This window comes from Eulemur rufifrons, chromosome 10, assembly GCF_041146395.1.
Source record: "Eulemur rufifrons isolate Redbay chromosome 10, OSU_ERuf_1, whole genome shotgun sequence".
NCBI classification, from domain to species: domain Eukaryota; kingdom Metazoa; phylum Chordata; class Mammalia; order Primates; family Lemuridae; genus Eulemur; species Eulemur rufifrons.
Window position 1 is genome coordinate 16334696 of NC_090992.1, and position 17512 is coordinate 16352207.

General features: G+C 45.7%; 1 protein-coding gene across 1 annotated transcript in view; it reads right to left on the reverse strand.

Moving 5' to 3' along the window:
* Positions 1-17512, reverse strand: part of DOCK2 (dedicator of cytokinesis 2) — a 389839-nt gene that overhangs the window by 350648 nt on the left and 21679 nt on the right. The window contains exons 3-8 of the mRNA XM_069484225.1: positions 13293-13333; positions 12066-12121; positions 11488-11584; positions 8517-8665; positions 3450-3585; positions 1253-1407 (exon numbers count right to left, since the gene is read on the reverse strand). Of these exons, the coding sequence (XP_069340326.1) occupies positions 1253-1407; positions 3450-3585; positions 8517-8665; positions 11488-11584; positions 12066-12121; positions 13293-13333 (634 nt within the window). The remainder of the gene's footprint in view (positions 1-1252; positions 1408-3449; positions 3586-8516; positions 8666-11487; positions 11585-12065; positions 12122-13292; positions 13334-17512) is intronic.

Below are 17512 nucleotides of genomic sequence, written 5' to 3' on the forward strand. Positions count from 1 at the left end.
TGGTGAGAACCATTTGGAATATTTGACCCAATTTGTTGCTTGGTGACAGACATAAGTGGGAAATGGCTCGTCTTTGGAGTCAGATGGACCTGGGTATAAATCTCAGTCCTGCCATTTATAAACATGTGTGACTTTGGGCACGTCCCTTGACTTCCCCGAGCCTCATTTTCTCACGCTAATGACGTGGAGTAATGAGGATTAGATGAGATCACGTACAGACCTCAGCACAGTCAGACAGACAGCCCCTCCCTGTCTCACAAATGTCTCCAGGAGACCCATTATTTGCTCAAGCACCACTGTTCTCTGGGCACTGCATCTGATTTCATTTACTCACCATAACGACCAAGCGAGAAAGACATCACTGCCTCCATCTTTCCCCATAAAGGCAGAGAGATCATGTTCAAGCTCCATGCTCCACGTCAGTCAGTGACCTCAAATACGAGACCAGGTGTTGGCCCAAAGCCCCAGTGGAGAGGACAGGCACTGGTCACCTGGAAGGAAGGATGGTCTGGGCCACAAGCAGAGGCCAGGGGGCCGGCTGTGGGGGCTGGTGGCACACCAAGGTCTCCGCCCTGGAGATCCCCAGAAGTATTTTGCCTTCCCTGGGTAGAGGCACCTGGGAGTCCCCTCACTTCCTCCATTCCCAGAGCAATGACCTGAACCAAAGTCCAGTAACGGCAGCACTGCCAGCTGCAGCACAGGCACCACGTGCCAGGCCTTGGGCGTCACGTGCTTTTTCTCACCACAGCCTGACCCCGTGAGGTCAGCACTCACATTGTGCAAACGGGAGACTCAGGAGTAAAAAAGATGAACAACCTCCCCAACGTTAAGAAAGAGTAAAGGGTGAGGCCGAGACGTGAACCCAGACAAACTGCAGAGCCGATACTCTCAGCCTGTGGCTGCCATGGAGGATTTGGAGTTACTGCCATTCATTCCTCAACTCCTGTTGTAAAAGTGGATGTTTTTATTCTATCCAGTGCTACTAGTCTGACTCTTGTTATTGCGGGTCATTTTCTGGTAATGGAAACCTACTTCACAAAACCCTGTAACCATAACCCCACTGTGGGAAAAGTCTGGTGGCAAGGAATACTGCCACCTGCCTCCCACACTCTGCAAAGAAGTTATTTCCACATTCTCAGCGAGGGCCAGTTCTCTTCCAGGTGGGAATCGCTCCACAAGCGGTGACGGAAGGAAACGGTGATCTGCGGGCTGCTTCCCGCACAGACAGGACAGGCATTCTGCACGCACCCACCTTATGACCGTCTGCTTGTTGGGGTCATAGAGGGACATGAAGAGCTCGGCATCTTCCCCAATTCTGCACACGAAGTTCCTCACAAAGACATAGAGGCTGTGGGTGGGGGACGAGGAGATGCGGGAATACGTTCCGTAGTCTGGCTGGTCTTTTGACTGAGACGTGGAAGGAAGAAGAGAGGAAGATGGAAAATCAGCCCAGCCCCACTTAGGACAATACGGAGATAGTCCAGGTGGTCGAGAGCCGCTTACGCTCAAGCCTGAAGATTTCAGCATCATGCCCAGCTCTACCACCAGAACGTTCTGCAGTCTGAGTCAAGTAACTGACTCTCTTGGCCTGTATTTTCCCATCTTGAGAAATACCACCACTGACCCAGCCTTCCTTATAAAGTTACTGTCATAAGAAATGTAAACCATAGAAGAAAAAAAAATTGCTTAAATGGACTTCATCAAAACTGTAAACTTTTGCTCTTTGAAAGATGCATTTAAAAATGAAAAGGCAAGGCACTGGGAGAAATTTACAAAACATATATTGAATGAATATTTTTATCTAGAATAGACAAATAACTCTTACAACTAATCATAAAGAAGACAGCCCAATTAAAATGGCAAAATATTGGATCAAACACTTCACAAAAGAAGATACAAATGGAAATGGCCAGTAAGCACATGAAGAGAACTCAACATCACTGGTCATCAGGGAAATGAAAATTAAAACTACAGTGAGATACACTACACAACCACTAGGATGGCTAAAGTTAAAAACACTGACAATACCAAGTGCTGGAAAGAATGCAGAGCAACTGGAACTCTCCTATATTGCTGATAAAAATGCAAAATTGTACAGCTATTTTTGGAAGTAGTATAGCAGTACCTTAAAAAGTTGCACATATACTTATTATATGCTCCAGCAATCCCACTACTAAGTACTACCCAAAAGGAATGAAAACATGTTCACACACAGATTTGTCTGCAAATGTTGATAGCAGCATTAGTTGTAATAGCCCCAAACTGGAAACTACCCAAATGCCCAACAACTGGTCAATGCTATGTACCATTGACAACTGGTCAGTGGTGTCCTGATTCAGCAATAAAAAGGATCAAAACTTTGATATGCACAACATAAACTTCAAAAACGTTACACTGATTGAAAGAAGTCAAACACAGAAAACTAATACTGTATGATTTCATTTATATGAAACTCTAAAAAAGGCACAACTAGAGTGATGGAAAATTAAGGGTGGCCTGGAGTTCAGGGACATGAAAGGAGCGCAAAGAAACATTTAGGAGGGTAGAACACTTCTATATCTTGATTGTGGTGGAGTTATCCAACACTGCATATCACTAAAATTCATTAAAGTGTAGTTTAAGATAAGTGAATTTTATTGCGTGAGAATTATACCTTAATAAATCTAAACACAAAATTGCTTTCAAGTAATACACAGCAGCTAAAATAATTTTTTAAAAATATGAATCAGATTAACTCTTCCTTGAAATCTTCCATTGATTTCCCATCACACTTGGAATAACATCTTAACCCTTTTCCACAACCCCTCAGGTCCTTTGAGAGCTGGCTCCTGCCGCCTACCCCTCTATACCATTGCCTATACTCCTCACTGCTCACCATGCCCCCCCACCCTGGCCTTTCTACACCTTGAACATTCAAGAGGAGGTCCTACCCCTGGGCCTTTGCACTTGCTGTGCCTTCTGCCTGAAATACTCTGTCACCAGATCTTCCCAGGCCTGGTGCCTTCACATTATTCAGGTGTCAGCTCAGATGTCACTCCTGAGAGAGGCCTTTCCTGGCCATGCCTTTTAAAGCAGCTTCTGAGTCACTCTGATACACATAACCCTAGTTTATTGAATTTTTAGAAACTTATCACCATCTGGAATTAATTTTTTTCATTTATTTATTTTTTTTTTTTTACTACCTTTCTTCTATGTTTCTCTCTGGAATCTAAAAGCTCCAAGAGATTAGGAAACTTTCCTAGCATTTAACTACCTGAGAGGGATGTTGAATGAATTACAGATTTGAGAGCAAAACCACAATAAAATGCGTGTGGTTACTGATCATCTCAGGTTACAGACAGATGGCCCCCTTGAACGATACACAGTCTGGTTAATTAGCCTATTATTTTAAGTTTACGATGTGCTAAATGGCTGCCTCCCTTGGCCAAAGCCTATTTAACAAAGCTCACCATTTCTTCCTTGATACGCTCTGTGATTTTATCGGTTGCTTCCTCGTGTGCGTGGAACAAGCTGATGACGCTGGTATTATCAGGATCCAAGATATTTCCATCTTCATCTCTGACAATCAGATCGAGCTCAAGGATTCTGAAAAGCAAAAACCGAAGGCGAAGATAAATCAGGGAAGACCTTTAGGTCGCTAGTGAGGAGGTTGTTTACCAGAAAGTTCAATTGATTTCTGGGGATCATATATTCACACAGGAGAGCTCGGCACCAACAGCCTGGGACACCGCTGGGCAGTGTGTGACGTACAGCACAGCCTCTTTAGAAGGCACTGTGGCAGTGTGTGTTAAATCTGTTTTAGTACATATTTCCTGTGAAATTAAAGCTAACGAAACACCCCACACTTGAACAAGGATGTGTGTTGCACCACTGTTCGCCTTGGCAAAGTGTTGAGAAAAACCAAAACGTCTACCAAAAGCAAATGGCTAAATGAACTGTGATCAGTAAGAGAACACCACGCAGCGGGGTTTAGAAATATTAGATAGTTTCGATATGTTTAATGATAGAACTCACTGAAAAAAATCAAGCATGGAAAGATGCGCACAGTGTGTTTTATAGGAAAGAATAAATAAACAGCAATAAAACAGAAACACCAGGCCAGATGTGCTACCTTGGTGCATGCATAAGAGTAACAATGAATAGAGAAAGATCTGGACAAAAAAGGACCAAAGTACTAACACAGGTCACCTATGAGGGGAAGTGGGGGCCTGGGCTGGGAGAGGTGGAGGACTCAACTTATTTAAGGGATTTATGTATTATTCAATAAACATTTGAAAACATGTGTTGGGAGAAAACAATCTCAGATATATCAATTGTTACCCACAGCTTGCTCTTCAGCTATTTGACTTCCGGGCCACAAGCCTTTCCCTGTTTGGTATTGATTTGTTTCAACTACACCTGTCATCCCGACCAGCATCAGTGACACTAACAGCACAAACACACAGCACTCCCAAGAAGCTCACATCCGGTAAGTCTGTTACATATATTAATGCATTTAACACCCATGACAGTCCGATGAGGGACGTACTACTAATATCCCCATTTTACAAATGAAGAAAGCACCAAGCATATGGGGGCTGATTAATTTGCTCAAGGTCACATAGCTAGTAAAACAATATGGCATCTGTTTGCACCCTTAACCTCTATGGTTCGCCTGCTAGACAGGAGGAGCTGAGAAGCAGAATATGGGTTGCGGGGTGGGATGGGGCAGGTTTGCAGAGGCCTTGACTTGAAGCTGCATTGGCACTTGACATTGAGGTGGAGAGCCTCAGTTGGCCATACAAAGAAGGTGGGGGGGTGGGCTGACAAAGGTTCTAAGGACCAGCAGTGGTCTTGCATGATCAGCACCACTCAGCGCCAGATTCTGGAAGGGTAGCAAGGGCAAATGAAGGAGACTGAGTCTTCATGTCTTATCTGAGAATCCAATTGAGAGGCACATCTCTCATCTCATAGAAATGCAAAAGGAAGGGAGCCAAGGTTCACCCGTTTGTCCACATTCATTAGGAAATTAACTCCCAGCTAGATATGACTCATGGTGCTGCACAGCAACGCTGCCTACAGGGCGATGGCTGAGGGGGATAAATGCATCCAGCTAACGATGCGCGGAGGCTCGCCCGACCTTGGAGAAGACGGAGCACGGCCGATACATAATTTAACGCCAAGATCTCTCTAGCTTTTCCTCTTCAAAATTTATCAAAGTGGATTCGGTTCTCAAATGTATGAATAAAACATTCTCCCAGATCCAGCTGTCTGGGGATTTGGAGAAGTCATTTGAGGATTCCTCACTCCTTGGACCCTACAGAGCTTGTCCATTACCCGTCTCACTTGGAACTCTGGAGTTTTCAGTAGGATCAACGGGATTCCCGTGGCCCCGGGGCGGGAGAGGCCGCCCTCCACAGGACAGCGCCCGCTTGGACACAGCGGCCATTCATTTGCACATTTCCTCATCAGGAGATAACCCCGCTGCTCTCTTCTGTTCAAGAAGGTAGATAAAATGAACCCAAGATGAAGACAGGGGAAGAAACCCCTACTGTATGCCTTTTTCCAAAATAATAATAATAATAATAATAATAAGGTAAAAATAAACAAAAATGGCACCTGCCATAGCTCCCCATCACTGTCTGGACAAGTGCGGACTCACCTGGCACTCAGGGCCTCTGGGTCCCAGTCCCCGCCTGCCTGTCCTCTACTCATGTCCCTCTCATCTGCTCCCACAACCTCTCGTTCTCGCTCTCTGAGTTTCCCTAATAATTCCTGCTAGTTTTGTTAGATTCAGGGCCGTTGTCACCCCCCAGCCCCCCTGACCCTCTTGTGCGTGCTTCCTCCGCTCACGGTGAGTATAACTTCCTCCCCAAAGGGGCTGCTCACTGCTCTGCCTCCCCCACCAGCCCACAGCGCCCGTGGCAGGTGGTAGAAGGCAGTGGTTACGCGCCTGGACTCCGGAGCCACACGGCCTGCTTTCAGTCCCACTGCATCCTGGGCAAAACCGCCTAATACCTCTTGAGCCTCAGTTTCCTCGTCTGAGAAACAGGGATGATCGCAGCGCCTACCCCATAAAGCTGCGGTGGAAAGCACACGGGAAGTGCTCACAACAGCCCCTGGCACAGAGGGGGCACTGGTTAGTTAGCATGAGCTCCTATTGCTTGCTTCTTACATTGCGGTGGTTAAAAATAGAGGCTGTATTTTGTGCCTGTCCCTACCCTTGGGGCCGACCAGATGTGCGACAAAAGTACGATGTCTGAACGAAAGAATGGAGTGGATGTGGGCAGAGACGGGCTGATTCTTCCAGACTCGGTTCCGCTCCCGCTTCCCTGACCCTCACGGCTGGAGGCTGGTCCTCGTCACGCTGCTGCCCACGTGCCAGGCCTCCCGGCTTTGGGGAGGCCACCCATCCCGTACCAGAGCTCTGAGCCCTCAAGAGCCAGGCCAGAGCTAGGGTGCCCAGGGCGCTCACTTCTGGCTGAAGGAGACGGGGAAGGGAGGCCCCCCCGGCCCCCCAGAGCGTCTGTCTCACTTCCCCACAGGAAACTGACTGAAACCGAAAGTGCAGGGCTGGGCTACAGACGGGCTGGTGTGGGGAGGACCCCCTGCCTCTCTTTTCTCCCATCATCGCCATCCGTCCGTTCACTCAGTTACCACTCGCTGAGCACCTGCTGCGTGCAGGCCCTGTTCCAGGCACAGGCATGTCTTAGAGGAGCTTGCAGGACCGTAGGGGAGCCGGGCCAGGATGGAAGAGCTTACTGTTCTGGATACTACACGCCTGCAAGAGCACCTAACCCAGCCCAGGGTGGGTAGGGGGAAATCAGGGAAGGCTTCCTGTGAGGGGTGACCATTTCTTCCATCCCCGGTCCTTCTTCTCTGGAGCCCCACCCCCACCCCCACCCCTGCCCCGAGGAAACAACATCTAAAGGTCACAGATGTCACTGTAAAGCAGCGAAATGCCCTCAGTTCCCACACTCCCAGCTGCAACTGTGTTCAGTTAAAGATGCCACCACACCAATGGCAGCAGCAGCTGCGTGGCAAACCCCTCCCGTCACTTTGGGATGACGTGCTTAATAAGCAGATTTGGACACGCTTGCTCTAGATGCCAAGAGGGGCACCAACAGAGGGACGGTGTTTCTGGGATGGAAAGCAGCTGTAAGTTGGACCCATTAACTTTCTTCCTTGGATCCTCTTCCTAGTGCATATCACAAGAGCAAGAAAGCCTGGCCTGGCTACTGGGAAAATTTCTTTTTGTTCTCATTAAATGGGTTCTTTTTACTTCCCCCTCCTATGTTCTAGCCTTCTGACCCACTTTGCAAGCTCTTGAGCATGCATGCTCTCTCACTAACCCCTGCCCTCCCTTTTTTTAAGCCTGCTTAACATCTCTTTATCCTTCAAACTTCAGCTTAGGAGCCACCTCCTCCAGGAAGCCTTCCTTGACTTCCTTCTCCAAGTCAAATTAAGAGCACTCTTGCTTCCTAAGCCATCATACTTATCACAATACTTATCAATAGCTTACTTGTGGTTTACTCCTAAGCTGGACCATGATCCCCTAGTGGACAGGGACTCTTATTTCTGTAGCCCCAACAACTAGCAGGAAATCCAGCCAACTATAAATGCTCAATGCATGTTTGGCTTGTTGCTGGACTGAGTGAACAAATGAATAGGATGTTTGGAGGGCATTCAAAAAACCAGGAGGGCGGGGAAGCTCTGACAGTTCTCAAAGGCCATCCAAGCAGCAGAGTGCTGAGGCCCATGGACTCTGGAGCCAGACTGCCGGGGTCTGAATTCCGGTTCTGCCATTCACCAGCTGTGCAACTCTGGGCAAGTTACTTAACGGATTGAAGAGCCTCAGTTTCTTCACCTGAATAAATGGGAAAATAAAACTGCCCGCCCCATGGAGTTCTTATAAGAATTAAATTAGACAATAGCATGTAAAACACTTAGCATGGAGCAGGTACATAATGAGCTCTGATTAAATGTTGGTTATAATACTATTACCAGTGGGCTGTCCCACCTCAGATAATTGGTTCATTTTCTCCTTAACTTTATGACATTCAAATTCCAACCAATTTCTGCTTCTGTTTGAGGAAACACTTTTGTATAATAATAGTGCATGTGAGTTAGCTTATGGCGTGTGGCTTGGATAATGTAGGATTGGGAAGGAGACATTAAGTCTCACACTGAGACTTAAAGGAGAGTTTTGCAAATGCAAGGACAAAATGACAACTAAGCTGAAAGTGAACCAGCATGACTGTGCCCCCCAAACCCCCGGAAGTAGGTTAAATGAGTGCCCTAAATTTCTCGGCCTGGTAACAGTCACTGCAGAAGCAAGCCTTGGCTCCATCTGCAAGTCCCTGGGTCCCAAGGGAGTGACAACAAAGGCACATAGGAATGGCCACTGGTAATAGCCTTCTCCCAGATAGAAAGTGGCTAACTCGCATCTAGAAATGAAACCAAGCTTCTTGGAAGGGAAAAAGGAAAGAAAGGGGCTGGGTGGGGAGAGAAAGCAGCTTTTCAGAAAGAGAAGTTACTTGTTGCCATAGTCAATTTTGGATGTGACTTTCTGCTTCAGTTCCTTCAGCTCATCCTTGGGCAGAGTTCCTGAGAGCAGCTGGGACCTCCACTCCATCAGGTCGTACATCATGGACTGGACCTGGAGGAAACGTTCCTTTTTGCTGGCCTAGGAGACAGGAAACAATCCTTAATCACCTACGCCAAAGGTGCTTGGGCATCTGCTACAGTTTGGATATGTGTCCCCTCCAAATCTCTGGTTGAAATGTGATCCCCAATGTTGGAGAGGGGCCTAGTACGAAGTGTTTGGGTCAATGGGTCACGTGGGAGGATCCCTCATGAACAGCTTGGTGCCAATCATTGTAACTATGCATTAAGCCTTATATAGAAAGACAATGAAATTTTGCTAAGCTTCCCTGAACTTTGTCTGAATGGATGATCCCAAACTTCTACACTTCAGAACACTGGCTTCCATTCTTTGGAATCTGAGCCTCCTGGGAGGCTGTCCTTAAACTTTGCACTTGAATAAACTTTCTCTAAACTGGATTCTGACCCTTTTGATTATTTTAAGTTGACAAACATCTGCTATAATGGAGGTCCCAGAACTCAGGCCCTTTGAGGCTAGAAGCCAGGGCCCTTTCTCCAGTGATAAAGGACTATTTCTAGAACAGCCCTCCCAAAGCGTTGCACGTGTACTGTCTGTGGCACGTGAGATGGCTCTTGGTGGTACAAAGATACAAGGTCAAATAACACTGACCCATACAGTGATTCTCTTCCACTTTCTTTCCATCCTTCTGTTTCGGGAAAAGAGAAAGTTGTAGTTTTATGGTAATACGTCTTTAACACCTCTCACACATTTCTTAATTTCTTTCCTTAACAGAGAGAGAAGGTCTCAGGCTCAGAGATTTAGATGGGTACAATAGCAAGCATCTAATAATACTGTCTTGTTTTCATTGTGTTTAGTTGAATAGTGTTCTTCTAATTGTGCCAAGTGCTTTTGGCTTTCCATTTGGGAAAGTGTGTGCAGTATAAGAAAGAAAGAAACATAGATATATATGCATACATGTATGTAAGTATGTATACCTTTGGTCTTTGTCCCTGGCTCCTGAGGCAGTGCCCCTAAAATCCTTGCAAATCCTTAGTGACAGGAATGTCTTTTATTATTCATAACAATCCCCTTTCAACCATAGCTGAGGTTATGCTAAAGAGGCGAGTCTGGATGGGCCCCTGGATAGTTTCAGGATGGAGGCTGGTTGCCAGAGGAATGGACCGTGTGACTACAGGTTTGGAACTTTCGGCCCCTCTCTGCTCTGTCTCTCCCATCCCTGACCTCCAGTGGGGGGAGAGGGGCTAGAGATTGAGCTCAAGCACCCATGGCCAATAATTTAGTCAATCATGCCTAATGATTGACTAAATCGTAGTGAAATTTGACTAAATCATAATGAAACTTTGATTAAAACTCTTACAAAGTAAGGTTTGCGAAGCTTCCCAGATGGTGAACACGTCAATGTGCCGGGAGGGTGGCGTGCCTAGAGAGGACAGGGACATTCCGTGCGCCCCCATACCTTGCCCTACATATCTCCTCCACATGGCTGTTTCTGAGTGGCATCCTTTATGATAAAACTGTAATCATAACGATAGCACTTTCCTGACTTCTGAGTTGTTCTCAGAATTATGGAACCTGAGGCAGGAAAAGGGGGTCTCTGGTCAGGTAGCGGGAATCCCTCCATTTGTAAACAATTCTAACTGAAGCACAGGTAGCCTGGGGACCTGGGACTTGAGACTGGCCACCGAAGGGAGGGCTGTCTTGTGGAATTGAGCCTACGGAGGCTCATGCCAACTCTGGGTAGTTGTGTCAGAATTGAATCGAATTGTAGGGTGCCCAGTTAGTGCTGGAGAATCAGAGAATTGTTGTCAGACCTTCATAAAGTTCACTATGTAAATTGATCTAGGTTTACTAAAAGGAGTGCTGATTTAGGTATTAAGTAATACCATGTCGTATACAGATGTGGCAAGAATCATGAAGGTGATACTAAATAACAGATGTTTAAGGATCTCTTTACTAGGGGGTGGGCATAGGGACTTGCTATTCAAAGATTTTTTTAAGGGAAAATGTTAAGCCATAGAAATGGTCCATGTGAATGTGATGTGATGTTTTAAAAGAGGTAGTAGAGATGAAAAAGAAATCACTTTAGCCACAAACATACTGTTTTCCCCTCAAACTTTCCTAACAACTTTTGGGAAACTTACAGAATTGAGTGTGCCAGTTACAACATATTATGAAATGCCTACATGGGAGTCAACATTTAAGACCATAAAAGTCTACAACCAGTGTGCGTACACCAGTACACCAGCAGGTGTGTGCGGTGCCCTGGCAAATACGCAGTAAGCCTGGGTTGACATTTCCACTCTCAGCTTAATGGTTTGCTTAACTAATTGCTTTCATTAGGAGCTTTGGTGCCTCACAGGAGGATCTAAAATTCGATTTGCTTCAAAACAGGGAAAACAAATGCAAAATATGCTCTTTATTTTTTCACGGTCAAAGCTTCTTCACAGATCTGAAGACAATAGTCATCGGTTAATTAACATATGACAACAGTATTTCTCAAGGTGTTATCAGCAGACTACCAAATCAAATCCCCGAGTTTATTAAAAACAAAGATTACTAAACCCTATCAGAGAAAGCTTTATTTTTAACAGCTCTCAAGGTGATTGTTATGATACTCAAATTTGGCAACTTTTACAGTAGTTTAAAAACATAAAGATCACACGAGACCCTGTTTATTATGGCTCTGTCACTAGCTAGCTGTGTGGTTTTGAGAAAGTCACCTAACCTCTCTGGGCCTTGATATACTCGTACATAACAGTGCGTGCTCTGATATGTCACCGAAACCACCTTAGCCTGTCCGGCTCAAGGCCAAATTGCAAACTTGAACCAAACTGAAGACTGCAAGCAGCTTCCATCCCAGGGAGCAAAATTTCAAGTCTCACCACATAGAGCTGTTTCCAGATGCTCCCCCACTCCCAAAGTGTCGTTGTCACTTCTTGTGCCAGAGGAATTTCTGCAGGAATGATGTTCTCAGTATTTCTATTTAAGGTGGGAGAAAAAAATGGCGTGAAATTGAGACCCAGGTGCTAATAAGATAAAATGCTGGCGAATTTGCATTAAGCTGCAGCTGCTGGGAGGGGCCTTCCTGACATTAGACCGAGCTGCCTCCAATAGCCACACCAATTACATTATGCAAATACGAGGACCTTCCTCTGTAATGTCCTCCTTCGCCAGGGTGGGCTCATTATTCAGGATTAATCTACTTTAATACAGTTCAAAGGCAGCTGCCAGTGAAAAGTTGGATTCTCCAAATTAATATCTCCCAGAATCGGATCTGAACAGGAATCAGTTTGGATTAGATCTCCCATCCAGTGAGGGAAAGGAGACACACAAACAAACACAGGCACAGAGCGGATACGCTGAACACCCTTCAGACCTGCCAAGGCAGATTTTCAAAGTAAACAGGACAAAGACAGGTACGAGCCGCTGGAGGTCAAGCGTGGCAAGGAATGGCAAATACCTTCTTTTCTCGACTGTCACTTCCTTGATGTGGATAAAGGATTTAGGAAAAATGCCCTGTTGGAAACAAAATAAAATAAAATAAGAAGACATATCCCTACAGAAACGACAAACCCTAGGCCTTCAGGGTTTGTTACAAAGCCACTGACTGGCAAAACCCTCACCCTTTAAAGAAATAACCCCAGAGTCGGATAGAGCAGGAAGAGAATCCCAGGTCTAGCTTCCCTTCCAGTTTGCCATCAGCTGCTCTAGACCCCACAACAGCCCTGGGTCCCAAAGGATGCCTCAACCCCATTATGGGCGCCCACCCTATCAGGGAGCCACAAGGGACTTTCATGGCTTGATAAACACTCTAAACCACTCAGCACCGTGAGACAGGGGCTCTGCTTCTCCCCTCTCCTGCCCAGTTCTGGAAAGCAGCCACCCGTCACAGTCAGGAACAACTGGAAGGTCGGGAGGAACTGGTCCTGAAGCAGCGGTGTTCTGGGTTGCACTTGGGCTACTTAGATCTGAGACCTAGTCTCCCTGGATGTATTTCACTGTTCTTTGGAGAGAGAAAAGTAGGGCCGTGCCTCCCAACACTGCATGTCAGGGAGGAAGGAAAAGCTTCTGTTATTTCCTTGCTCCATAATTTGGCTCAGTTAACAAGAGGTTTATCAACTAGTTGGAGATTCTTTCATAGATGCAACCAGTGTGCACACTTGGGGACATCTGGTCACCATGCTGGATGCCATGACAGGAAGTGAGCAGAGCAGGTGCCTGCTGTTATGGAGATGACGTAGGTGTGTGGGGCTGGAGCACGAGAACCACTGGCAGGTAGAGACCCAGCCTGTCCTGTCTACATCATGTTGGATACACAGGCGAGGAGATGAATGAATCCCCACACAACTCTAAAGGAAGGCAGCGGAAGATAAATTTCAAATAAAACAGGCACAATTCCATGGGGACTTGGGGAAGAGAGAACCATATGTGAGCAGCATATCAGGAAAGGCTGCAGGGAGACGACAGCACTGGAGATGGGCTTTCAAGAATAAGCAGAAGGGAAAGAGAGTCAAGGCACAGTGAGTACCAAGACACAGGGGGCGCAGGGCGCAGGGCGCAGGGCACATGGAGGGAGAATGGGTCTGGTTTGCTGAAGAGCAATAGTGGGAGAGAACTGCCCCAGCAGGGTGGCAGGACCCTGTGAAGACATCCAGTCTTGTCCCAAATAAGAACCAACTGACCTTACCTGTAACATTTTGTGCTTTAAGAGGTATCCCCTATACCAGTCTGCAAAGAGAAAACAAAAAAACAGGTCTCTCATTTATTCTTATAAGTTTGTTGCTGGGGAGGTTTTTTTTGTTGTTGGTTTGTTTTGTTTTGGTTTGGTTTTTAACTATTAATACCAAAGAAACAACTGCTTTAGACCTTAGGTACAGATCAGAGTTTGGAAACCTGTTGTCTTCAAACTCTTTTGGATTGGTTGCCAACATCTCAAAACAACATATAAAAATAGATTTCACAAAGGTATGCAAATTTCTTCCTTCTTTTGCAAAATGAGGTGCCCCAGCAATGCTGGCCCGCACTCCCGCTGGCCATTAGCTAGTGGAGCAGCCGGTCCCAGCAGAAGAGCAGGTGCCTCCAGTCACCAGCCTCGCTCAGCCCTTCCCTCATTTTCCTTATCTGCCTGGGCCCTGCGGTCATATGCATGTTTTCAACCCCCTGCCTTGGGGACATAGAAAGGCTCAGGAATCTTGGCAAACAACCTAAAACAACAATTCGCAGTTCTGACAGCAGCAAACGTGTCTAAAATGCGATTTGCAAAAGTTAGTCATTACAAAACATGTAAGTTCAGAGATGAATGGACAGAAATTTTAAAATATTCTTCCTTTTGCAAGAATATCAAAAACGATTCAATTAACAGAAATCCCAATGACGCACAGTCCTCTGACTAAATGAGCCTCAGTGTAGCAAGTACTGATGACTCTAATGAGTCTGTTGGCCTTTGAAACGATTCCAGCACAGCCAAGTAGTGGCATTTGTCATCTCTGTAAATAAAAAGCGTCTGTCAGGCGCCTTATTAGCTGCCCCTCATTACTGGGCTGACAGATTGTTGCTGAAATATGTTCTCAACAGACATATTTGCAAGTCCCAAAACAAACAACTTCAAATGCAAAGTCACCCCTCACAGCCCTGAGCCAGCTTGACCATCAAGTTCTAAAGGAAGTTCTGAAGCGACAGGGGCCCACCGGGCTCCTACTGTGAATCAGAAAGTGAGAGGGAGAGAAGGAGAAAAGGAAGGTAAGAGGGAAAATATAAAGGAAAGAAGGGCGGCTGGAGAAAAAGAATCTCAGGTTTGGAATAAAATTACTGCTCTACCTGCTCTTTGTATATTAAGCCTTTTAATCTTCTTAAAAACCATATGAGAGAGGAACTATTATCATCCCTTTTTACAGATGAGTGTCCTACCTGAGGCACAGAGAAGTTAAGTAACTTGCCCAGGGTCACACAGCTAATAGATGGCAGTGTCAGGAGTTGACGTATGCAGCCATCACACTGTGCATCCTGCTTTATGGCGGAAGGAGTTTGGTGATGACCTATTATTTCCAACTTCTCAACATCTGAGTCCCCAGAACCAAAGCCTCGCTAAGGTACTTTCCAACTGAATATCTCCGGTGACGGAGGCTCGTCTGCCTCATGAAGCATCACACCGTATTTTCCATTGCCTTTATTATTTGTCAATAACTATGGAAAATAATTCGCAATCAACAGTAGTGCTTATACTTTCTGAGTGCTTTCTACATGCTGGGAACTCTGTTGCAGTTTTCTTGTTTTGTTTTGTCAAATTATAAATTAATCTTCTCAACAATCCTATAAAGCTGGTACTATTACTGCTTCAGCTTTGCAAAGGACAATAGAAAGGCACAGAGATTAAGTAATGTGCTGACAGTCACACAGTTAGTGGGTGACGCAGACGAGACTTAAACTCAAGCAGCTGACTCCAGAGACGACACGGCCGCACTGCACCACACAACCTCTCTAGTTGCTCCATTTCACCAACTAGATGCAAATGCATCTTTGTGATGTTATTACAAGCTGCTGTTCACTGATCAATTAAAGCATTCAAAGCTGTATGCCAAGTGCTGTACGTGCCTTCTGTCATTTAATGCTCACAGTAACACTGTGAGCTAAGTATTATCATTCCTATTGTATAGATTAGGAAATTGATATTCAAGTCAGTTGATGTACTGGGCCAGGATTACATAGCCAGGGAGAAAGCTCAAGTCCGTGTGACTTCAAAGCCAGCCCTTAAAGCTGTATAGTCATATTGTCCCCCATGTGATGGCCTTAGAGCACAAATATAGATAAGGCTATACAGTCACAATGACCTGAACTCACTTGATGGCCAAAGCCACCAAAATCCACCAGGAAGTAGAAAAACAATCAAGGCACCAACTGTCCCTACACCAAGCTCATGTGAAAGGGCCTCCGTCAGGATCCCTGGGTCCAGGGACTTTGCCTGTGTGACTTTCGAGACTCAGTTACATGTGCACACCTTGTAGGTTTCCCAATTCTCAGGGTTTCAGCTCACTCCTAACTACAGGATTCTGCTGAATCTTGTACCTAACAATATTCCTGTTCTGGCTTCCAGATTCAAGTTTAATCAGTGTTGATTATGAACCTACTGTGCATATTGCACTGGGTTAGGTGCTTTCAGAAATAAGTCTCTAGTGATCCTTTGCAAGAAGGCTTTATCTCCACTTGCTGGACGGCACTGAGATTAAGCAGGTGAGGAAGAAATCCCAGCATTCTTCAGCAGTGACATAGCCACACCAGCAGCCAACATTTACTGCATAGGAACTGTCCTCAGGACTTTTTCTGACATCCTCACCCTGCTGGGCCATTGATCTGTGACCACTGATGTCAGCTGCCTCATCTGGTCACCAGTCAGCTATACCTGGCTGCACTCCAAGAACTGACCAGGCAGTGGTAGATAACAACAGCTGGCACAAAAAGGGCAAAATCCTAGGACAATGGGCCCCATCATCAAAAGCAGGCTCAGTGTAACATGGTACTTACTGTGTCCCAGAACTCTCACCTGGGCTCAATACCCTCTGAATTAAATAATAACAAAGGCTGTTTTTTGTTTGTTTGTTTGTTTGTTTGTTTGTTTTTTGTTAGCTCTTTCCATGAGATAATCACTTGTTTTTTTCTTTAGAGATGGAAGCCCAGACTTGCCTTGACTCCTAGGCTCAAGCAATTCTCCCACCTCAGTCTTCCAAGTAGGTAGGACTACAGGTACGTATCACTGTACCCCGCTCACTTTTTTTAAACATAAAATTCACAGTATGCATAGCTATGGACTGAAGGTAGGTGTGCCCCCAAAATTTATGTGTTGAAATTCTTTTTTTCCTTGTTTTTTCTGGTTTTTTTTTTTCTTGTTGTTGTTGTTGAGACAGAGTCTCACTCTGTCGCCCTGACTAGAGTACAGTGGCGTCATCATAGCTCACTGCAACCTCCAACTCCTGGGCTCAAGCCATCCTCCTGCCTCAGCCTCCTGAGTAGCTGGAACTACAGATGCACACAACAACGCCTGGCTGTTTTGTTTTTGTTTTTTTTCTTTTTCTTTTTCTCTTTCTTTTTCTTTTTGGTAGAGACAGGGTCTCTACCAAAGAGACAGAGTCTCTTGCTCTGGGTAATCTCAAACTCCTGAGCTCAAGTAGTCATCCCGCCTCGGCCTCCCAGAGTGCTAGGATTACAGGCGTGCGTATATTGAAATTCTGACACCGGACATGACGGCATTAGGAGGTGGGGCCTTTGGGAGGCAAGTAGGTCATGAAGGTGGAGCCTTTCTGCATGGGATTAGGGCCCTTCCAGGAGAGCTTGTTCCTCCTGTCTCTGCTCACTGCCATGTGAGGACACAAGAGAGACACAGTCATGTGCAAAGCAGGAAGCCGGCCCTCACCAGACACCAGATCTGCCAGTGCCGTGATCGTGAACTTCCCAGTCTCCACAAGTATGAGAATTAGATTTCTGTTGTTGAAGCCACCCACTCTATGATACTCTGTTATAGCAGTCTCTGAACTAAGACATGCCTTCTGGGGGAAGATGAGAAAAGGGAATATTTTACAATTCTTTTGGACAACTATGAAGTACCAGTTATTCAAATCATCCTGTTTTTCCACATCCCAAATACCAAAATGAAGTATACTCAAATTCTCGAGTCCCATAAGAGTCAGGGGACTGAGGAGATTAAAAATATCCCACAATACCAGCAAAGAATACAAGGCCTAGAGAGATGCGGTTCCCTCCCTGCCATTTCCAAGCAGCGTGATCTGTGGTCAGGTGACTTACGCCTCAGTGTGTTTATTTCTAAAATGAGGAAAATAACACCAATCCCAACAGGATTTATTAAAACTATTATCTAAAACCTTGGATGGGAAGAAAACATACCAATTTCAGGAAAAG